The following is a 25111-nucleotide window of genomic DNA, read 5'->3' as shown; positions in this document are numbered from 1 at the left end:
GCATGTTGACACCGTGTTCGAAACCAAGTCCCGCTAAAAAAAATCTCGCGAAAGTGCTCGGTTCCCCGGCGTTTTCGACCGAGGATAACCTCCAGAGAGCAGCGTTCTGACCACTGAAAAAGCGCGTAAATAAACTGCAGTGATAAGCCATCGGTACAAAATCACGGCCCCTAAAGGAAGGGTAGGGGGTGGGTACATATCGGGAATTTGACACAGGTGCAACGCGGCTGGCGTGTTTACAAATGGTAGCGGGCTAGCCTCTGGCCGATGGCATTCTTTGTGGTACGCTTTGCGTGCGTCAGCGGTCGTAGCGACGCTTCACCCGCGTAATAAGTTGGGATCAGCCGGCCGAGAACTGTAGATGATGATGAAGTAGAATCAAGCAGAAGGCATTGGGACAAAATTTCAGGCCTGGGCCGGTATTTTGTAGCAATGCGTTATGCTTTATTCTATGCTAGTCTTATCATACACCGCTCGCGGCCGGATGATCCCGTAGATAACGTGAGCGGACCGTCGCTCTGACGGCTGACCAAGCGCGAAAAGCACGAAAAGGCATTAGCATCGGAAAAGGCCTTGCTACAAAATACGGGCCCTGGTTTCACTTTTTGGCGATACCACAGCTGCGCAAAAAAAGTACAAAACACGTTTCGGTACTTTTTTTCCCAGCATTTTCGCATTCTAGGTATCGAGATATCCGGAGTTCGGCGCAGTGTCATTGGGCGATAAGGGGTGAGAAAACCATGGAGTTTACACCGTTCCAGGGAAAAAATTCGACTTATCGGATAATTCGAGATATCAGATTTCGAGTTAACAAGAATTTACTGTGATTGCGGGTCGGCGGCTTTCTTCCCCGTCATTCTACCCACCATTTCCGCCACCTGGTAACCTGGCACCGGCTCTTCCCACAGAGCAGCCAGCTTGTTTACGAGGCGCCGCACCCAATCTCAACTGCAGCAGTGGCCATCGAGACAAAGTTGAGCCATCGTCTCTATAAACAGCCCCTCGGGAGCACGCTCGCCCTGCGTTCGCCTTATTCAGCAACCTGCTGACCTACCATCAAGTGCCCTGCCCACACTATGGAGGGCGAACTTCCAGGGTACATTCATGACGAAACCATAGTGATGAGCACAGGGACACGGAATATGTTAGCGATGACCATGCGACGAATGCAGTGGCGCCTACGTTAATTCAGACGCGCCGATATTGTTCGTTATCGGCAGCGGAGTTCCATCGCCCACCCTGTCTCTGCCATCACGGTAATCAACCAAAATTAGGCACCTCCAACAGCTTCACAGTTACGAATGATCACAGCGCCTCTATGAAGATTTCAAAAGTGCCTTGCAGTCTTCGTCGCCGGCTCAAACGCATCAGACTTGCATCCTCACACCGTCTTCCAAAATTCAAACCTGCATGTCGCTACTATCGTAGCGTTTCTCATGCACTCCATAAAGTGCCCCATAAAATGCAAGGCATAAACTGGGCACCCGACATCACAATCTTACATTACCATGATAGTGCCTACGTCTGCTGTGTTTCATTCTTTATCATCGACAGCCTTGCATTAAGGCAACAACACGACCTCAGACTTCGGCCAGAAATCGGCAGCCAGAATCAAACACCCAAACGTTCGGTGGCCTGCTAGAATAACTTTAACTGTTCACCCAGTCATGCCACTAGCGCATAGTTTACACAGACATGCACTAGCGGACATCTACAGCAGCAACTCAAAGTATACAGCCACACACCAGATGTACGCACAAGGTGCCTTTCCCACGCCGCTCTTGCTGCCTTTAGGCAGCCAGCACCGGTCACCTGTCCTCGAGGCTTTGTTACAGGTCTCTTTTTTAAATCGCTCTGTATTTGAGAAGACAGACATGTGCACGCAGTTCTACGGTCTTCATACACATTGTATGTATTGTACATTGACTGCGTCTATAGATTAGCGTTTAATGCGCATTTATGCTACGACACCATTGTGGGCCAGCCACAAGGATGGCTGATACGTCTTGGCTCATACTGCACTTGTAATAGTAGAGACCATGTTTGCTCGTAACGAAGACTTCTACAAATCACTAGCCCTACGATACTATCACACATATTAGGCAATCAATTAGCCCGCTTTATCTCTTAAGTTATGTCACAGTGCATTAGAAAAAAAAAACTGTTGATTATGAATTCTCGAATCGCTTAGGCAATAAATAAAAGCAAAAATAGATTCTCATTATTCGTAGTTTGCCAATAATATGGGTGCTATGCCCCAGCAGTGATACGCAACTACAAACTGATGGGCGCAATAAAAAAAATTGTTTGCTGAATATATCCTTATGTCAGTATTTTTGGACTGCGCTTAGAACCACCATCATTGCCATACCCTTCAACTTTTAAATAAAGTCACAGATACAAAAACAATAAGCGATATGCGTGAAATGCACCAGTTTCGCATCCAGGAGTCCTCCTTAAAAGTGACGGGGTCTCATTTTGCCCTGAGTGCCGCTAGCCTTAGTTTTTAAGAACCCCAGGTGACCAAAATTAATCCGAAGCCCTCCACTACGGGGTGACTCATAATGAGAACTGGTTTTGGCCCGTAATACCCCAGAAGGAAGTTTTTCAGTGTCTTTGTTGTCCGCTGCAGTCTCATTAGCTGTCTTTCTTTGCTGTTATTTAATCTTGAAGAACTTGCACGCCAACCTTCCCTTTGGCTACAGCTTTGTCTGGAGTCAAGATGTGCAAGCTTGTTGTAAATATGCTAAGTTAACAAGTCTGAGCCAAAAAATAAAGAAACGCTGGAGCTGCGCCAAAAGGGTCTATGCTATGTAGACAAACCACTGCAACAGACGTCATGCCGCGCTGTAATAAAAAGGTTGTCGCAGTTTCACCTGAAAGGCGAAACATCAATTGCGATATCAAATTTGTAGAGAGCTATACGGAGTAATGATAGTAGCTTTATCAGCTGTATAAACTTGGACATGCAGCAGCACAGGCCACACGCAGAACTTGTCGACGCCGTCGGCGTTTTGCCCGCGTTCGAACCAAATGCGTGCGGCGTCGGTGATTAAATAGGCACTTGGTGCCGCAGCTATAGACGTCGCCTCCCTTCCGTCCCCCTCCCCCCCACGGCCTTTCGCGCGTCGGAAGAAGGCGCGTTTGCTCTACATATATGGTGATTATAAAGGAGGAAAGAGACGCCTACTTCTGCAGCCCTTAAGGGAGCACGGCGCAGAACGCGCGTTTGTTCTCCGCCGTGGGTTCACTCCCCGTGAAAGCGCGCGTCCCTCGCGCCCTTTCACTCGCACATACAGCGTTCGGCGGCGCGCGGCGACGATTTCATCTCCATTGACGTCATACGGAACGTCACCGCGACGGCGACGGCAACGGCGACGGCAGAAATCTGCTTTGGAGTGACCATATAATTGCTATCGCAATAAAAATCTGACCACAATAATCACCCAGCCTTCCTATAAGTGCGTTTTGGCTCTTCAACCAAAATTAAATGAAATGGCATCGATGTGTAGAAACATTTTCGGTGAAATTACACACTTGGAATATAACGCCTATGGTTACGGTTTAAAATGCATACTCAGGATTGGATAAATAGATGTAACTAATGAATGAGTTAAGGTGACAATTGTTTTTGTGATAAGTAATCAGGAAAGGAATCAACTCATTTTGAAGTATCACGAACAGGCAAAATGGTGAAAAGGGGACTTTTTAAAGGTGATCGCACATTCTAATGTACGCCTAAACTGAAGTGTCGATTGATGTTTGTGCATCTATATAAAAAGAATTGATTTTTTTTGCTTACAGCTACCAGTAATAATGTACGCCTAAACTGAAGTGTCGATTGATGTTTGTGCATCTATATAAAAAGAATTGATTTTTTTTTTGCTTACAGCTACCAGTAATATAAATGTCTTCGCTGAAAGCAGTCGCAAAGTTTATCCAAAAGTGCACGAACGCATCGCAGGAGCCTCTGGTAAGGTCGTTGTTAGTCAAGGTGATTACAAGTTCAACCTCAAGAAAGTTTCAAATGCAAATGTATTTCAATATAGGTACGCGCATTAAATACTTCAGTGGCTCCCCCTTGGTCGGCGGAATCTTGGGAGATTGAGTCGCCAGTTCCCCTTGCGCCCGGTCGCAAGATGCGCATTTAGTGCCGCCGCTAAACGTCTTCTCCCCTACCTCTCTCTCTCCCTCCCTCCAATCCCCCCACGGCCTTTCGCACGACCGCAGACGTCGTGTTTGCTCTCCGCCATGCGTTCGCTCTCCGTGAAAGTGCGCGTCCTTTCACTCGCACATACAGCATACGGCGCGCGGCGCTGAGTTTATTGCCATTGTAATTTTTACAGAACCTGACAGCGACGGTGACGGCGATGGCAGGAATGCGCTTCGAGTGTCTATATAATTTCTATCGCAATAAAAGAGGGGGACGTACCCTGGGCAGCTTACGTCCGTATCACGGCGCGTGGACAAGAATGGAAACGATAGGATTGGACAGGGCTGTGCACGTGGCTTGCGCTTTAGTGGTTATGACGTCGGGCACGTTTGTTGGGAGAGGAGGAAAGAGTGTGGCGATGGCGCCTGTTCACCTGGCCTGCGTGTCTGTGGTTGTAACGTCACGCGCGTCGGAGGCGACGGCGCTGCTGGAATGGAGCCAGCTAGGGGAGAGGAGGAAAGAGTGTGGCGATGATGCTGCAGCAATGTAGGCGGGTAGGAGAGAGGGCGAAATAGTGTTGCGACAGCACCTGTGCTTGTCGCCTGCGCTTCTGTGGTTATGTCATGCGCCTCAGAGGTGCCAGCGCGGCCGCAAGCGCGGTTGCCGTAGATGCATGGCAGGTGCGGTAAACGCGACGACGCTTGTGTCGGCGCAGTGTGGTGCCGTATGAAAAAAAAAATGTAGGATTTCACAATGTATGCAGCCTAAACAGCTTCACTGGTAATCCGTCCCCATATGAATGTTGCGGCCCCACGAATTTATTCCTGGCCACAAGTTCGCCAACTAAAGAATTACTTTCGTGATTCCCGGTTTTCGCGACTGCGTTCTTCACGGTCACGACAGCGTGACTACATGAAATTAGGGTACCAAAATTTCTCCATGGTTGCAGAAGCTTAATACCAAAACACACAATGTGCTTGTTAATTGTTATATATCATTTCATTGTTATCTGGTTTTACAAAATGTGGTGGCCATGAGCCTAATAATTTGAAGCCGTTGTCACAGTAAACCTAATATTTTAAAATTACAGAAGGCAGGATTTTTTGTACAAGGTTATAGGGTACTTTTGCTCCAACATAATAATCGTGACACGCCGAGATGATATAATAATCATGCATTTGCGTTGTTTTCTTCTCAAAGCACAAGCTGGAGAAAACGAAGTCCCACTGAAAATAGGCACGTATGATGGGAATTTTGTGGGGCAACATTTAGCGAACAATAATGCGAACGCATATTCATAAGCCATTTTCTTGTTCCCAGAGCCAAGAGAATCGTCGTCTGGTTTTGTCCTTGAGACGTATCTCATTCTCGAGAGGGAGCTCGTCAAGCGTGTAATAAAAGAAGGCATCAATGTAGAGGAATATGCTGCACTTGTTATGTCACTGGTATGTGGCAAAAACGAAATCTTTCGCTAGTTTTTACTGAGTATACTGTAATATTTCATACAAATATTCAAGAAACGAATGTTTTATCATTCAACAGCTGTTGCTCAATCCAGGATCACGGTTACAATATAATGTTTGTTGCATATCTTATCGCACATAATTTAAAGCTTTTTAAGTGCCTTATATATTTGGTAATGTTATTGTATTTACGCGAATTTACCTGTTATAGGCAGTGTATATAACCTTTACGTGTATAATTATATACGTACTGCAAAATTCACGCAGAACACAAAATATGAGGCTGTGGGGTATCAAGTCAAAGTGGAAGTATGCAACCAGTGAAATTACATGTAGAAGAATAGTGTAAAAGAATGCGATATTGTGTATTCAAAGAAAATCACGTCGGAGTAGTTATGTTATCTACACTCACAGTGCTGTTCGATAATTTTATTTTAGTAATAATCAACATGGTCTTAGCAGCACTTCTTTCATTTCAAGTGCAATGCTAGAGTGAGAAAACTTTGATTAAAAAAACACTAGACATGACCTTTTGTCCTCTTCTCCTATATCATTTAAGACCCTTAGATGCAATATGCTCTGTGGGCACAACTTCAACATTATCTTCATTCATAAGAGTAGAAATTTAGGTATAGGATCATTCATTACCTAAGTGTTTCACAGATCTTACTGCTTGTACGAGAATTTTCATAAGTCTTTTTCATCGATAATAGATGCCATAGGGTGATCAAAATTATTTCGTGAGCCATTTCCCTTTAACAAAGTATTTTTAGGGAAGTATATCGCGTAGTTAGCAATTTATCTCACTTCTGCTAATTGATTTCTTTTTATATCTGAGACGATGCCAACTTTACACACCATGGACTTACGCCACTTTAGACTGCCACCTTATACTACCCCTTTGTACTGCCAGTCGCAAACACAGCAATATGACGTTGTGTTCCGGTTCGCAACTGGTTAGGTCAAGAATTCCTCAAGGGTCAGTGCTTGGGCCTTTTTTGTTCCTGATCATTGTCGACGACATAACCCATTTTATTCCCAATAATATAATGTTGTTTGCAGACGACTGCAGTTTTTTCAAGAGATACGTAGGCCGGGCGCCCAGGATCTTTTAAACTCCGCTTTGATGAAAATAGATTCTTGGTATGCAACCTGGACGGTGAAGATAAGCGAGAAGAAAATAGTGGCGGTGACTCTAACATGTAAACGACTTCCTTTGCGGTACTATTGGTCAATAAACAGTAAAAAACTGTTTTTCGCAAAAAACTAATAAATGCTGAGATGCTGTGCTCAGGGCCTATTTTAGGTGGATTGAGCATGTTGCTTACATTGCAAAGAGAGCTATGCAGCAATTGGGAGTCATAAGAGGGTCTGTTGAAACTTCTTCCTCGCTTTTCTGCTATTATCATCGTCATGGTCACTGTTGTACCAATAAAAGGCCATGTTTGCTCATCGACCGCTCTTCCTGTGTGGTCCTTCGCGGGTTTCCACGAAATGGTGCCGAAACCAGAGGGATGTAATAATCAACGACAAAACAGCCTACAGATCCAAGTGACGACGAGCTCATGGGTTCGCCGGGAGGAGCGGAGTCAACGTAAACGACTGCCCTCATCCATCAACTGATGGCTGCCTAGTACAAGGAGACCGAGTTGATAATGAATAGGGCACTTATCAGAAATGCCGCAAGACTCATCTTTCACGATATCGACGGGGCTCCCTGTAAAGCCACAACGCTTCAACGGCGCCTCATGAGCAGCCTGCTCGAAATGCTTCATGAGAGGCTTTGTTTCTTAGAATAAAAGATCGAAGTACTCACTTCTGACGATTATTATATCAAGAATATACCCTTCAGGTAGAATACAAAAACAAACTGGTTACACTAAAGTCTAAAATCAGAATTGCTTCTGAAATGAGACAGAGTGTAAGCAGTCAAGGCGTGTCACAGATCTCGGGAAGCGGAATGACCATATTATTGATTTTGTGCCTTGAAGCGTTGCAAAGAATACAACCAGTAAAAGACTGTTCAGTCGAAACTATGAGCCATGACCGCGTTGAAGAAGGTAAATGAAAGAACGGCATCAATGCAAAAATCTTGAACAACTCGGAAGTACCCACTCAAGACTAAATAGTCGTGTCTAAAACCGGTAGTAACATGGTTAGAGACGTGGTTGACAGCACCAACGATTACTATCAATTGATGTCGTCATCTGGGACTTTACAGACGCGTTGAAAGCGCAAGGACGAACGTGAGTAGCTCTTATAGCCACAGACATACCGAAAGAGACCTCGTACTGTGTGCAGGACTTGCGAACAGTCCTAATAGCAACACGTGGTTCGACAACCTCTCTGATCAAGAGTCCAGGAGTCCACAAGGACCGCATTTTCCCTGGACAGTCACGGTGCAGATTAGGCAAGGTAAGAAACACAGAATCGAAGTGGGCCACAAGAAGTGAGTAACAGAATCTACATCAACACCAAAGAGCCCAACTTTCTTCTTTAAGGGAACGCATACTTATTGTATTGATGAGCATGCGTGTGATGGCACCAGACGAAGGCGCACGCATGAACCGAAGCGAAATGAATTGCAACCAGTATAGGTGCCAACAACAGGAGGCCCATCGTCACCGTTGTTCCATGAAAACGTCACGTTCACTCATCGACCGCTTTTGCTGTGTGGTTATTCGCAAGTTTCTAGAAGATATATCCGTGCATCCAATCGACATTAAATGTACTTGCGCGTGATACGTTTCTTCATCGAATCCTCGAATGTTCATCTGTGGTGCGGGATCCCCGCAGCAAACTTGAAGAAGAAAGTCAAATGAGTCAAAGCAAAAAAAATATGGTTTGTCTAGAATTTTTACCGTTCGTTTACGTCCCCCAAAATACATTGAAAGAACGCTCACCCGGATACAGTGCTGAAAAAGACGGCGACACAATCGGCTAAAGTGTGTGTACCTGGTTTACCAAGATAAGCTATGAATTAATAAGAACGCGTATAGGGAATCATTCAGTCGTCAATTAACGTGACCTGAGCATTCGAAAAAGCAAAAGGAGTATTCCTGCAGAACAGAATCATTCAAAAATTGGTCTTTCCGCGCACGCTCACTGATTGTAATGCGTTGTCTGCACACTTACTAAACTGCACAACCGTTCAGTGATTCCTGTCTCTGCTGGGCCAACAGTTAAGCCACTTGATTTGCGTCTTTTCTTCTTTCTTTATTTCTTTAATTTTTAGGCTTGAAATTACAGATGTGTGCCCTATTCCAATTTATTTTGCCCTTTCGTGAGCATTTCTGTCTGCTTTCAAACTACAACATTTGATTATCGCCCTCTACATCAATACGATTTGCATCAATGCTCTCGCTTGTCTTTACTGCTGACTGTTATCTTTCACACAGGTACTTCTTATCTGTATGTCTAGGCGACAATCTTTTATACTTATCTATTGTATAAGTACTAGCGTTTATTCTGAATTGCTTCTCTTTTTTGTTTGTTCCGGTGAGAAAGAGAGTTGCTTTTTTTATAGGTGCCCAGAACTTAATACAAGTCGTTGCCTCATCCCTGAATTGGTGTTCTGCTTTACCGCAGCGATTATTTTGATTAATATTACTTCTAGCTATAATTTTTCATTCTCTGACCTACTCCTGTCTAAGGCCTCGTATCAGAGGTCGGCAGTATCTTTGACATAAAATAAAGTAATGTGAGAACGCCACTGGTGGTAAAGAACAAATCTATCGGCTAATAAAGGAGAGAATATTTCAAGATCTCGTTTCTTTATTTAGCAAAGTAACGCCTGAAGTAACTTTCAAATTCCATGGACATTTTTTCGCTTTCTCTTCTTACAAAGATAATAGTCACTTATTTTCCTCTGGTAAAATACTCTATTGAGCATAACAGTAGTACGCCGGCAACACAGCCACCCCCATGATGTCCTGCCATAGACGCCACGTGTGAGGTCCACATGCCACCACTCATCACGAAGAGACTTCGCGAACTGCCCTTCAAACAGTGTGCAGTAACTCATTTAAAACATCAGCTCTCTGCTTAAGGGGAAAGCGGACCGGTGTTCTTCATAGGTGGCAATAGTTGACGTTGACGTTAGTCACGGCGTCCAACACTCAAAACGACGGCGGTCGCTAGACACCATCGGCACGCGTATGTGACTTCAAAACTTTGTATTAAAGAGATGCTAGCTGTTTGTCCCCATCAGGGCAACCTGGGAGTTATGCAGTCTTCAGGTCGCTACGTAGGATCGCTTCGCGCTAAAATGACTGGCCTCAAGATGCTCTGATCCAAGCCGAGCTTGAAGAACGTAAGCTTAAGCACACCCAGCCACTTGCAGTCGCAAAGCAGCGGACACCTGAGAGGCGCGTCCCTGCGTAAATGAAAACAGATGATCAAACGTCAACGCCACGCTGCCCAAACGTAGGAAACAGAGTTACTTCAGTGTAAGAAACCATTTCATCTTCAACAACCACTGTGTCATTCCCTCTACACATATAAGCGGTTCGCTCACACGCTGCAAACGTCTGCCGTTGTATCACGTCAGAAAATTATTGTAAATTGTGGGAGCCCATCTTGGAACTGAACGACAATGATTTGCACCGCGTCGACCTCTGTTGGCGTCGTGGCAGCCGGAATTTTCGTTTCTAACAAATCGCATAGAACATATTACGATGTTTCGGAAATTCTGCGGGAAATAGACTGTGACAGGACTTTACGCCTCCCAGCTAAAGTCAAGCGATGCCAAGCAAGCATGCTTCACCGGATTCGCCTGGGCCTCGCCTTAACTCGACGCTATGCACATCTCATTGGCCGTACGGAGAGCCCCAACTGTGAACGCACCCAAGTGTCCCCATCGCCCCATCGCCAGCAACCCTGCGCATGCATCATTCAAGACTGCTAGCTTGAACTTGTAACCCCACTCCTCTCTGTAACGCCGCAATGGCATTGAGAGTACTTAAATAAATAAATAAATAAATAAATAAGAAGTGTCTGAAACTCTCCAACATCTGTTTTGCGACTGCCCTCTCTACGCATAACAGCGGAAGACGCTGGCTTCGATGCTAGCAGGCATTGGCAGGGGAAGATTGTCCGCAAGTAATATCCGCAATGTGTGACCGTACCGTATGCATACATCTACATATATACTATCAATATGCAAGGGCTGCTCTGGGCTAACTGAATGAACATCATAGTACTAGACGCAAGACTTTAAGGAAACAACTGTGTTAGTGTATATAGTTGCATCCCTTCATCCGCTCCATCATAATTTTTCATCACTATTATTTGTCCTCTTTCCTTTTTCCCCGGTGCAGAGTAGCAGGCCAGAGCATGCTCGCTCAGGCCGACCTTTCCGCCTTTCTAATAAATTATATTTCTCTCTTTCTCTTTGGAAATTCAGCTAATTGAATCTAATTGTTTTTTATATATTCTGCTACCAGGTGAGCCAGATCCTGCAACAACTTCAACCTCCTGGGTCGATTGTTTTGACAGCCCTTGAAACCAACATTATCGTAAGTGGCAGTCCCTTAACTGCCTCATTTTCTTCTCACGTGCAAATTTACAGGGGCCGGATAATTATGTGGTCCTTATGAATGACAGCAGAGTGGACACTCCCAAGACACTCGAGAATCTGAGAGAACGGGCAAGGTCAAGCAGTGAAATGCAGCGTGCCGATGTCACCATCTTGCTTGTAGGGTGAGAAAAACACTACCTGTCAAATCCTGTAAATTGTGAGAATGAGCGCTTGTCATGACAAGTGCATGAAGAACTGCTCCAGCTAAATAAAATCAGGAATCCCAGAACAGATTTTCGCCTCGTGCAAGCATTGGGTTGAAACAAAGAACGTAAAACATTCGTGAAAATGTCTTTGTTCCAAAATAGAAATCTTCAAGCATATTAGCGAAATCTGCTAGATATTTTAGTGTATCTGATGCACCTGACATGGCCTCTGTAAAACGTCAATCACGGCATCATTTATGCGTTGTTTAATATTTCAGGCGGGACATGGCACACATGAGACCCGACGGTATGGTATTCGAGTCATATGGTATGCTATATTTTTAGGCCTGCTCTCATATTTACTATTCAAACAAACTGTATAAAAATATTGTCAAAAAGATATATGGAACGCGACGTCAGCAATTCACAAAATTTTCAATCAACTACACGAAAGCAATTCTTTTTCCGCTGGGCATAACACACCAAGCGCTAATAGACTGCATATAAACTAATTAACTAGTTAAGTAAATTGCATTTTTGTTATTGCAACAAATGTATTTGACACAATAAACTACAAGTTTCAGTTACTTTAACTTTGATTTATGATGTCAATGTATTATAGTTAAAACCGTTAAAGACGTTGCCATCGAATGAGGACCAAGCAATCAATATAAGATCAGTATTATCGAATTTCATAGGCATAAATATTAGAGTAACCTTGGGATTCCTATTACAACTAATTTCTTCAGCTCTTTATTAACCATATTTGGAAGTGCCTTGCTTGTAATGATTCCGTTTTGTAAGATGGTTAAAGACTAGCATTTGTTTCACATATATTCCGCAATGAGAAATAAGAATTTTATTGTCATATCTAAGTAATTTAAAGAAAGTGGTACTGCTGAATACGTGTTCTTTTGAATGCCAGACGCTACATTTATTTGAGCACAATCGCCTCAATGAGCCTAGTTTCATTCACAGTCATTTTCCCTCTTCCCATTCCCCCGGTGTAGGGTAGCCAACCGGACGTTATCCTGGTTAACCTCCCTGCCTTCTGCCTTTCTCTTATTTCCTCCTCCTCCTCCTAAACTTTTTTTAGCCTCATGAGTGTTAAGTTTTCACACACATATCATGCCTTTTTAATTTCTGCAGACTCAAGCCCCTCATATTATTGCTCGGCGTCCCAATGATTGTGGTTCGGTCGTTAGTAACAAGCGCCCTCATATTGTATCATCACGAACCTTACCTTTGTATCACAGGTTGGTTTTTGAGTTGCGTACGATTTACTGCAAGAATATACTGGGAAAATGTTTCTCCCAGTTTCCTTAAAACACCAGCTTGCTTGGACATTAAGGTTTTTAAGGTCATTAGGGAAACTTCATGATATGTTAGCAGTGTAGCTACTAAAGCGATAAAAACGCTTACCGGATTATTTCTACACCAAGATTGTTGCAGGAATCGTTTTTTATTTGTTTACAATATATACTATCCTGTGAAATACTGAAATACAAAACAACTTTCAGTAATGTGAGTATCAGCAGTGCTATTGTCGACTTTGTGCCGCAAATGATATTCATAAATTGAATCATGCTGAGGTTAAGGCCTCTGCACTCTCTTTAGATCCTACTGCCTAATCAATGTAACCTGTCTAGGTGGCAGAAAATTGGTTTTAGAATAATCTTTCTCCACATTTTAGACCTTTATCGGTTGGAATTAAGAATCATCATGAAACGGATGATGCTTACAGGACATCGAGTTTTTAGTAATTCGCAGAAAAAGATTTTAGATTCATTTGCGAAATCTAGTGTTGGATTGTTTTCTTTATTTTCACTGGACATTTGTCATTTATATGCATAAAACAATGGACACGCGTATAAATTGTTTGTTTTCTGTGAATTTTTTGCGCTGGCCCATCTCTATTACAATGTTTTTGCTTGGCACAAGACGTCCCTTTCTGTAACAGAAGTTTCTCAAATGTTATACTGGGTTCTACCTATTATTGCGATAACACATATATGGACCCTCCTGGCGAAGTTCTGCCGTTGTCATCGCCGTCATGTTCCGTATAAAGTCCAAGGGAATAACATCGCCACCGCCCACTAGTTTGCTGTATGTGCGAGCGTAAGCTTCCGAGGGTGAGCCGACGGTGGCGGCTCAATCTCACACGCCCGAGGCAGGAAAGCGGGAAGGAAGTGCAACGTCGTCCGTCGCGCGCAAGGCACCGGGGGGAGGGTAGAGAGATGGGGGGGGGGGGGTCGTTCTACCACGGTGGCTGCTGTGTATGGCGCGGCCGCGCGGGCCCTATCTTGAAATCAAACTGCGATGGGGATAGAGTGTGGCGAGTGCTCTTAACTTAATGTGCGCTGTGTTTTTGCCGCTCAGTTCACGTTGAAGCGACAGGCAGCACGAAGGTCAATTTGCTCGCTGCTGCCGTCGCGCATTCCCACTCCAGCGTTTTGACTGCTAGTTTCCGCGGTCATTAGGGGAGATACGTTTATAATTGCTCGAGCACACGTGACACCATGATTGTTATTTTAGTTATTAAGTGAATGTTTACAACGGTATAGGGCCAATAAAGCTACTATCATTACTTCACATTGCTGTGTACTAATTTGCCATCACAATCGATGATTCATCTCACGGACGAAACTGCGACATTTTTTGTCTGTTGTCACCATATCTTGCCCAATGTGATTGTATGCGCTACGCTAATAGTGTTGGACTTTTTTGAAAGCGCGCGAGCACCGGCGATTACGCTGTAACCTTCACCGAGTCAAACCGGCACGTGTGGCCGGTAGATCAGATTTCGACGATCGCCGACAGTGCTCGCTGCTATCGTGGTGCATTGAACGCCACTTGTATCTTGCAACTTGGAGAATTTTTCAAGAAAAGCGGCAGTTTCACCAGGAAGGCGAAGCATCCATTATGATAGCAAATTAGCACAGAGCTATACGAAGTAAGGATAGCATTTTTATCGTCCGTTTATTCTTGTAAAACATTCGCTTGCTAACTAAATCACGAAGCGTGGTGTCACGCGCGCAGAAGCAAACCTGAATACATCCCACTCAATGACTCCGGAAACTCGCTGTCAGAACGCTCGATTGAGGAAACACGGCAGAGCAGAAGAGAATTGACCTTCGTGGCGTCCTTCGCTTCAACGTGAACCAAGCGGCCAAAACACCACGCACACGAAGCTGTAAGCACTCGGCACAGTGTCCCCATGGTAGATCGCTTTCAAGATAACGCCAGTGCGGCCGCGCCATACGCCGAAGCCACCGTAGTAGAACGGCCCTACCCCTCCCTCCCCTCCCAAATTGCCTTACACGCGAAAGAGACGGCACACCTCCTCCCAGCTTTCCCTCCTTGCACGCGCGAGATTGAGCCAACATAGTCGGCTGACTCTCGCAGGCTTTCACTTGCACATACAGCATACGGTGCACGGCACAGATGTTATCACCCTTGGACTCTTTACGAAACGTCACTGCGACGGCAACGGCAACGCCGACGGCAGAAATGCTGCTGGAAAATTTCTACCCGATAACTCCTGCTGCTGCCATGTATTTTAGAAGACACAGGATCAAGTTGCACGATTATGAATGATAGTTGTGTTCGCAGGTGAATCTCTTGTACACTTAGGCGTTAGTATTAACGATGATCGCGAGTGTTTTAAATGCAAACGTGCAGGTAAGATCCTGAATATATGCATGCAGTAGTGGTCGCTAGTCCAGGTTGAAACTCCACAGGTTATAGGATCTCCCCCAATGATAATATTACAAAACTGCTATTGGATTCATTCTTATTGGACACACTGATTTACGTTTATCTCCGTATTATTATTTGTCAATGTTTTGCTCTATCTTTACCGTTCCTCCAGAAGTTTTTTTGGGCTAACAACTATTACACTTAGGTTTTACATGCTTTCCAGAAGAAATACGTTCTAAGCTTAAGTTCCCCTAACTGATGTAAGTGGAGTTAGCCAGCTAAGGGCTCTAGCGTGCTCTTCGTATTGTAACACACATCTGAAAAAGAATTTATTACCTGTGTCGAAACAGGCCTTACGTATACAGGAGCAGCTTGCACTACATATAGTGTCATCGTTGCTGCAGACAACCGGAAGAAGTACACCGGGGCGATGAGCGTAGCTCATGAAATAGGACACTTGTGAGTACCTTCACAACAGCCAGCCTATTATTTCTATTATTTGAGATATGCATAAATGCAGGCCAGTTCACGTGAAGACTATGTTTACTTAATTACACACACAAATATATATATATATATATATATATATATATATATATATGCAAGGAATGCGCTCCAATTACCAACAAAAATAATATTATTTCACGAAAGTTTCGGGAGGTGGCCCGGCCTTTATCGGTGTGAATGAGGCTACAGAAGTACTTAAACGAACAAGTACTTACTAGCTACCTTCGATGTTGGTTCTCTCAACACTAATATCCCTCATGCTGATGGGATAAAGGCGGTGCTGTCCACGTATGAAGACTCGCCTGTCGATAAGCCTGTTGACTGCTATACGCTACGGACACTTCTCAAGTTGATTCTCGAACGACACAATTTTAACTTTAATGGGGTTCATTAGGGGAAAGTCAGCGAAATGTAAATGGGAATGAAAATTGGTCCTAATTACGCCAATATTCTTGTGGCCGTACTAGAAGAAGACTTTCTCGCGTCTCGCAGCTTAATGTTACTATGCTACAAGCGTTTTATTGATGACCGCTTTAGGATTTGCCCTCATGGGGAAGCAGATTCCTTAAAATATATAGCTGATTTCACTCGCGCTCATCCCACTATTTTCGTTTCTCACCCCTACTTGCAGGACAGTGTTAACTTTCTGGATGTAAGCATCTGACTGTCAGGGCCAGATTAACTACGAAACTTTACAGGAAGCCAACGGGCACCAACCAGTATATGCATTTTCAGAGTAGTCATGTCAGTAACTGTAAGACTGCATTTCGTACTGCCAAGCGCACCGATTTCAGTGTATATATTCTAACAAAGATTTCAGTGCTATAAATGCGCTAATGAAAGACGTCCATAGGCAGAAATACCCGGAGCAGGTAATTTATGACACTGTAACTTGAACTTGCAAACTCAAGCGGGCCAACCCTATTTAAAGCTAAATCCCCAATAGGGAACAACACACGAATCTAACCCTTACCCATTCTGCCTTGGTGCCAACGGTTTCAGCTATTCTTAGAAAGCACCATAGCACCCTTGCTCAGTGTGATCGCCTTGCGGAACTGTAACGCGTCTTGTATAGCAACAATAAAAATTTCCGCGATGATTTCACCAAGTAAACTCTAAATCCTTGCCGTGGCATAGGCTGTATGCCTTGCAACAAATCACGTTGCCAGGTCTGCGCTCACATGTGAATTACACAAAAAGAAATCAGCACAGCGTCGAACTTCTCTGTTCAAATTAGAGGAAAATTTACACGTGACATCGCCAATATGGTCTACCTTCTTGAATGTACTAATTGTAATCAACACCATCTTCCTCAGACAGAGGCACCTTTCAGGATATGATTTATTAACCACAGGTAACACCCACAACTCTTTTCAACCTTCCCATATACCTACATGTCAACCTTCCTGGTCACTCTTTCACTGACTTAAATCCAAAATATTGGAATGAGGCATTCGCTCACACCTTGACCGGGAAATTCGTGAGTTCTACCTAATTTATAAGTTTATTACCACCGCCTCGGGTATTAATGAAAGCACTGGGAAACTCACGTGCTTGCCTTCTGATTAGAACAATGTTGTTATAGTCAAAATGAAATTCCTCGTAACTTAACCACGACGCATGTAAAACGGTCTTGCTTCGCGCTGACACATGTTCTCTTCTTTTACTCTGTTAGGAGCCGCTATTGTGGTGCATGCCCCGTTAGCACGGCAGGTCTGTTCTAGCGTGCAGTCTCCTAAACGACGGCGGTCCCTGGAGACTGGTGAAAGTGTTGCCTTAGGCGCGGCTGATTGCAGTCACCCACATGCTTTTCGCCTTCCACCACCGTAGAAAGAACGCTTCCTTTTCTTCGATTCTTTGAGGGTGAGGACAAAGCTTTCTCGTCTGTGACTCATCACAGCCTTCCATGTGTTGTTTTCTGGCCATGTGTTATTCCCGAGTTTCGAAACAACGTGTATGTTAGTTGTTTATTATTATTTTTGCTAACACTTTGTGAGGAGCCACATGTCGTTTCCACGTGTCTTTTCCATTTCCAATACGTCGGGAACAAACGTCTTCTGTAGTATTGTTCCCTCAGATGAAGGCAAACGGCCGGAACTTTAGTAACATATTTTGTCTTTGTTGTTAAATGAGTGAGTACTTTTTCGTGATTATTTCTCCAGGTTCAGCGCACACTCCTAATCTTTATATATATATATATATATATATATATATATGCAAGAAGAGAAACCAAGGGGCTCCAGTTTCGTAAGCATGACAATACCGGGTGTTTCAGTGCACACTCAAAAAATTTTAAAACTAGCCTACGGCAGATAGCACAGTTCTACTCCATGAGCTGGTCTATTCGGAGAGTCGGACCTTACTCGCAACAAAATTTATCCGTTATGGACTAATTAAAAAAAAACAATAATATTTTTCATCTAATTATTTCATGGGACATATTACGATTTACAAATTATAGCCAGGAAGTTCGCAAGGAGGCTCCACTTGCAACGAATTCTCAAGATGACAGCAGTTTCGAGGTGCTAATTCCCTAACTTTGATGAGAAATGCATTGGTGTTCCAGTTACTTTTGTGCTTCAATGGACAAAACGACGATTTGTTCACAAAACATGTGGAACGACGCTGCATTTTTCCGCAAGTTTGACGGTACATATCTCGTAAATGGTGTCATCCACACAATTCCTTTAAAGTGCCTTGCTGTCTCACCCACTAGAATTTGTTATTTGCAATATGTGCCATAAGGTAATTAGTTAACAACTTAATTAGTGTAATTAGTGAAACAACCTCATGGACTAGAATTGTGCTATCTGTCACGGGCAGTTTAATAAAATTGCAAGTGTTCGCTGAAACACCCCGTAAAAGTCAACAGACCAGAAAGCCATCTGGGAAATAGCATTGGAGGTTTGTTTAGCCAGGTGCCAGTTCTCCTTAAGTTCGCGTGCTACGTGACACCATCGGGCAAAAAAGGGTATTTCTCATCCGCCCGCTATGGCCCTGATTGGCGCTGGCTAACACTCCAAAAGCGAGATCTAGTAAACATAAATACCCGATTTAGTGGACAGATTGATAGCGGGCGCCGTAGAACAATTTGCAGCGCTACGCACGCGTAATGTGGAGGTTGTGCGTCGGCTCTAACCAGCGGCAAGTTATGTTTCCGTCCATGCACTTTCCTTATCATTTCGTGCATCTGAATTTATTTCAACCACAGGTAATTTTTCCGCTGCTTTTCTTGGCTTCGTGATCTGTTGCCTTTATATGGTGATGATACATGATGGTTTATATGGGGCTGTGTGTGTGTGTGTACTTTTGCGATTTCTTGAAATATGCGAGATTTTTAGCGCTCGTATGCGATTGTTGTATTGACAGAAGCATTTTACTATTTTTCGTTTCAGTACAGCTTAGGGCAATATCAAATAAAAAAGACGCAGTCTTTGATTAATAGTTTGTACCACGGCAGCGACATCATGTAGGTTTTTATCGATAACTGTCACTTTAGCGGAAGCTAAGTTATTATGCAAATGAAGGTTTTTATGCAAAGCAAGACTTTGCAGTAGTTCTTAGACTCAGACTCGACAGAAACGTGGTCACGATTTTGTTTTGCAGCTCTGTTTCATCTCGTGTGCTCGTTGGGTTTTTTATTGTTCTTATCCTTTTCTAGCGCATATAAAAGAATATTACTGTCCTCTTTTCTTATCTAGTCACAACCACTAGGATGTATAACTGGGGCGTCAGCAGACCCCTAAATTAGCGTGTGGTTGGTAATTTCTCATTTCTGAGCGAGATTTTCACTCTGTATGGCTATGACAAAAATTTTCTCGCGCGAACAATATGTTTGTTTAACACAGGTTGGGATCTTCTCATGACGGTGCTGAATCACTGGCGGCATGCCCACCTGATGCTGGAACCATAATGAGCCCACAGGCAGGGGGTGAAATTCGCCCTCGATTCTCTGAGTGCAGCCGGAGAGCCATCTCAGAATTTCTTGCGTACGTGATCACGCTTTTTAATAACACATGTGTAAAGTTTACTAGACGTTGGATGGCGCAACATTTTTACAGGACACACACAAGAGAAACACACACAGCAAAGCGCTATTTGCAACTGTCGATTTACTCCCTTGTCGTCGGAATAAATTGAAGAAGATACTCAAAAAACAGTCAGCCCTTCCACTGGGGTGGAGATCTAGAAGACTAGCGAAGCTTTACCATAGTGGGAATTATGTATTTCCAATTATGACTATTAGGATGTGATGGTGTAATTAGTTATTTGAAGTAATAAAGAATGTGAAATATGTATGATCCGGTGGTTTTAATTTATTTAGTGACCACAGGGACCATGGCCTTATGGTCGCTGCGGTACACCGCCATAGGGTGTACGGAAAAGGTTTTGCACGTTCTTCATAAACACGTCCCCAACGCCGCGCGCGTTCGGTGCGTATGCGGGAAAAACGCCGCCGCCGTCGACAGCATTTGTGCGCGTTGTTTGTGCGGCCGCACACAACCGCAGTCAAAACGCTGACTACGTTAAGGAACGGCTAAACGCCGTTGTCGATACTGTTAGGGGAGACGCGGGTGAGAGCCCAGACAGAGTCGGCGGCAAAGGCGGCAGGGCTGCGCGCATGCGCCGCATTGGGAGAGCGGGCACGCACACGCACAGTCCAGGGTGCCTCGATGCCCTCCTCGCCCACCACTCCTCTTCCACTGGGAAGCCGTGTTTGCTCTCCGCCGTGCGTTCGCTACCCGTGAAAGCGCTCGTCCCTCGCCTTCGCGCGCATTCACTCGCACATACAGCATAGGGCCAGTGAGAGGTTTTTTCTATTGCCGGACGCGACGATCGAAAGGTGAGCCCTTAACAGCTTCGCTGTAAAAGGGAAGAACAAAAAAATACACTTTTACAAAATGACCATCCACTAATAACAAGCCAGCTTTGTTACATGATCATTTTGGCTGTGCTTGACATCGCACAAAAGAAATAACGAGGATACGAAATTTAAGATTAGGTCAATTTCGCAAAACTGTTTTGCATTTTTGTTGTCCTTCCCATTTTGAGATCTTCATGTATTTATTTCGGTGACAAGGAAATAAATCGATAGTTGCAAGTGGCGTTCTGCTGTGTGTGTGTGTGTGTGTGTGTGATCTTCTGTGAGTCCCGCCAAAATGTTGCACAATCCAACTTCTAGTCTGGTATATCAACACGCCCAGTCTTCAATGTTAGAAAATATGTGAAGTATCTCTTTACGCATGCATGCCATGTGCCATGCATGCGTAACCGCACTTACAGCACTTTCGGAAAAACGTGCCACATTTTGGTACATGACATCAACACAAAACATTGTACTTGTAGTGATCTGTAATCTCCTTGCGTTTCTTGCGAATTGCTGGAGAATTAAAAGGATCGTACGATATATAACATGTGCCTAAGGAAACCTCGGAAACTCCGATAAGCGCATGCTCAACGTAGAAGGACCACAACAGAATAATTACTGCTCAATATGAACTCACCACTGTGACGCGCACTGATATTAGGTAAATTAAGAGGTCAGCTGAGCCAAGCCATGAAGAAAAAATAAGTATGTGCGTGTGCACGCCGTCCCACAGATATTTGCAGCGTTATTTGCAGTCTTTGCTATTGTTCAAAATCGCGTAAATTGAGTGGAGAATACAAAGAAACAGCAATGGCACGTAAATGCTGTGCTGGTAGGGCTAGTCTAAACAGCTCCAGAATAGCAAGTAGGGAGGCGAGATAACTCATGATTGTGCCATTTCTATCGCGAAACAACGTAAATGTTCTATAAATGTGCTATGATGCGGAGTGAAAACAGTTAAACTCGCAGAATCAATGACTGTGCATAGAAGATTTATAGAAAAAATATTTCAGAACAAATTCTACCCGTTTATAAACTTGTAAATTCACCCTTCGCTGTTCGTGTCTTCATCGCGGCGAGGAATATCCAACTGGAAAAATTCATGGCAATATTAAACAAAAATGCGCGGCCGATTTCATTTGTCGGGCCTCCCTCACAAGAGAAAAGCTCAGAAACGTCTCCTTTTTACTCACACAGGGATCGCTTACGGGCTAAGTGTTTGTTTGAAGAAAGTGCCATTATGCCCACTACAACTCCCACTGATGTCGCCGTTACCACTGCGGTTCTCACCACTGCCGACGAGGAACAACACGAAAAAAAGAAGAGAAGGAAGTGCAAAAAGTTTATGACCGAAGGCCAATATCTTTTGCATTTCGAGGTAGGAAGATTTACCTCCTTGTACTCAGTGTTGCTTTTAATCTATTTATCCATGCTGTGCACAGTGACTGCCTAGTGGTAGGATAATATGGAGACGCTATAGTGAAGGTCCGGTGGACAATCTTTGCCTCCTCCAAACTGTGCCTCGTATTTAAATTTCTACTGCCTGGATGGCAACTGCCGTGTTCGGTCAATTTGTGGTGTCCTTGTAATAAGCAACATTTGACTGCTATAGTGCAGATACAAAAACCTATGACTATTCAACCAAGCAGAAAAAAAAAAACCAAAGTCCCACTGAACTCATACTATGTTGCCGAATTGTTGCACTGCCAACAATACATAATGTAATACATGTATATTGTGCTTATTGATAATATTTGGCGTTGCTTCTTTTCACAATAATACTAGGTGTTCGCGTAAATGTGCTATAGTATATTCTTCGACACAACTTTTTACTAAGTTATAATCATGATGAATAATGTATGTTTTTGCACTATAAATTTCAATGTTTGGCTTTTATAGACTTTTCTAAATACGCGATTGCTACTGCTATCGTATTGAGTTCCTTACTAAATGTACATCAAAATCCGTGTTAACGTCGTAAAAATTGCGTGTTTAGAATGAACATTCAGTTACGTCCGCAAAGCAAAAACACACAGCAATACCTGGTAAATACACACATCATTCTTGCACTGTTATAAATCAATGACATGTGTTATTTTCGAGCACTAACGTTGAAGGGCACAGCTGCTATAAAACAATGATAACATTCAGCTTTTATACTTTGAATAGAATTATTCTCGAGCATTCCTATTGTCGCATACAATTTTAGAAGATAGAGGCATTTGCACCTCAAAGGCGGATGCACACGAGCCTCCACCAATGGGCGCACACTCCAGACTGACGTCATGAGCTGGACGGCCGGTGGCTCCGCCGACGGAGATGGCCGCCCGCGCGTCAGCTGTGTCTGCTCCTCGTAAGAGTGAATTTCCAAACTGTTTGTGGTGGTCCACCATGCCAGAAATCATATTGCACGCTTAGGGTGCACCATTTGTACCGCACCCGTTTGTTCTATGCGGTGATCCGGCAAAGAAAGATTGCAGCGAGCATCGCTGACGCTGCGCTACGTTTCATGTGAAAGCAGGATCCCGCGGAGACACACTGCTGCAAACAAACATCCTGCGTATTTGTTCAATGGCTCTAAAGTGGCGTTACGACGAGGAAAGTTTGCCAAACTCTGGTACCAACTGCGAGCGGCCGGTGTATTCGTGTACTGTTGGTGGGTGTGTTCGAGTACGGTGTCGCTGTGTTTTTCGTCGGACGTGTTCTAGAGATGGAGCAAAGCCATTGTCAGGAGAAATGAGAAAACCGTACGCAGATGAAACAAACCTATGCGTGTCTCCACAGAAAAGATTTGCGAAAGCAAAATCCAACGCAAAGATTTGTCGCTGCCAGCTCAGCGCGATGGATCAATGATTGGCAGCCGTGTTATAAGATAGCCGAGCGTCTAGCGGAGTCGTTATAGCGTTGTGTAGCACCACCCATTAATTGCTGGCCACAAATGCTAAGTTAAAACAAGGGAATAACGTGGAACGAATAACAAGGGAACGAATAGCATGAGTAGCATGCGCTGCTTGAGCGAATGTCATTCAATTAGTAGCGGTCAGTTCTTTGATCGTACCGCTTGTTTCCGCAATGTCAGCCCCCTACCAAGTCGTATAAAATTATGACCGTAAAACTGGTGCCTTTACAAGGAAACTTGGCATAAATTCGCGTCGCTGTGTGATTTAGTACTCTTTGCTCACTGCACGCGCTTGCTTTAGAATGCCCGCGGTGATACAATCACGTATAAGGTGTGCTGCCAGCGCTCGATATGCTTTCCCACAGCACAACTCTGCAGTGCTTTTCGATCCTCGTGATACGTTGCTATTAAAAATCCGTACGGCAGTGTTAAGGCTATGGTGGGAACAAAACCGAAAAAGAACATACAACAAGGTAGCTAAAGCAGCTTGTGAACAGACTGCGAATACCTCTATCTGCGTCTGTGTGTAAATGTGTGTATGTTTTTTCTTGCATTTGTGAGTATTTTCTTTTTATTTCCCCTATTTCTTTATATTTGAGCTTTTCTTAGTTTTCACGCTGCTTCAGTCTGTCTTTGTGCTGTGTTTTCTGCTTCTATTCTGCCGTTGCTATATTTGTTGTTGCCACAATCTGATTAACCAATGGCTGCCACGCTTCGGTCAACTGGGCGGGGCGGGGCCTCTCCCGCCTTCTAAAGTTGTACCCGACAATAGAAACATGCCTTTCCCCAGGCCCACTCACAGGTAATTTTCTAGTTTGCTCATAATGTGTTCAAATATGGCTTGTGTTAAAACAGATATAATAAAACTCAGGTTGTGAATATTACCTCGCGACATTTTTCGAGTGGCTGGTAAACTGTTTACGCAGTTTAATTCGCCTAAAAACTTTGAGAACGTGCACCTGCTCCTTTACAGGTGCGGTGACACCGCACATTGTAATGAAATGCCGGAATATTCTCCCAGCAAGCGCCGTAAGAAACGTCCACCTTTGGGAATAAAGATAATTTTTGCATAACGACACGCCCTTTCTTTTGCTACCAGATGGCTGAAACCAACATCACATGTAATATAATCTGCACTGCTGCCTCAAACGCATCAGATGAGCGAAGGGTTTATGCCGTTGTTGCACCAGATGGAATACCATGCGACAAGTCGGACCCTAATAAGGTAACGCTGTCTTCTTCGACCCATCCTTGTCCACTGTAAAGTAAGGGTTTAAAAATTTAGAATTGCCTACTGGTTCAACACTCATTCGAAAAACAGACAAATTTGGCTGACATCAATTTATTCGTACCTGCGTCACTGAAGATGACACAGCGAAAGACCACAGGACTGGTAGAGCACGTGTGTTGTGGTTGCTTTCTTTTCACCTTAGTCTTACGCCGTGCCACTGTCAAGTCCCGATCTCTGTATCACAAAAATTGCGCTTAACAATAAATATATGTCCGGCGTTTCACAATCTGACACTACAGTGGCAGCTCAGCACCCCAAAAAAATCTCTTCAGACTTCAGCTAAAGCTTATGTTTGAGACAAACAGGGCACAGTTTTGACACTTAGGCGTGCGGTGGGTGCAGATGCGTGCACTCACACGTTTTCTTGTGTGGCTGGCGTCATCTGTAGTTTTCGCCCCAGTAGCGCAGACTCGGGAGCACGCGTAGTTGTGGAATTTTACATACCTTTCGGGAATGTGATAAAAACGCTTCATATAATGTTAGGCGGAACTGTGATAACGCAAGGGTC

The 25111-nt window shown here is 44.0% G+C and overlaps 1 protein-coding gene across 1 annotated transcript in view; it reads left to right on the top strand.

Annotated features, from left to right (window-relative positions):
• Positions 1-25111, top strand: part of LOC125940020 (venom metalloproteinase antarease-like TpachMP_B) — a 28432-nt gene that overhangs the window by 1019 nt on the left and 2302 nt on the right. The window contains exons 2-10 of the mRNA XM_049655672.1: positions 3893-3973; positions 5474-5598; positions 11061-11132; positions 11186-11316; positions 11619-11668; positions 15390-15498; positions 19395-19535; positions 21611-21791; positions 24412-24537. Coding sequence (XP_049511629.1) covers positions 3893-3973; positions 5474-5598; positions 11061-11132; positions 11186-11316; positions 11619-11668; positions 15390-15498; positions 19395-19535; positions 21611-21791; positions 24412-24537 — 1016 coding nt within the window. The remainder of the gene's footprint in view (positions 1-3892; positions 3974-5473; positions 5599-11060; positions 11133-11185; positions 11317-11618; positions 11669-15389; positions 15499-19394; positions 19536-21610; positions 21792-24411; positions 24538-25111) is intronic.

This window comes from Dermacentor silvarum, chromosome 9, assembly GCF_013339745.2.
Source record: "Dermacentor silvarum isolate Dsil-2018 chromosome 9, BIME_Dsil_1.4, whole genome shotgun sequence".
NCBI lineage: Eukaryota > Metazoa > Arthropoda > Arachnida > Ixodida > Ixodidae > Dermacentor > Dermacentor silvarum.
This window is presented reverse-complemented; position numbering and strand designations above follow the sequence as displayed.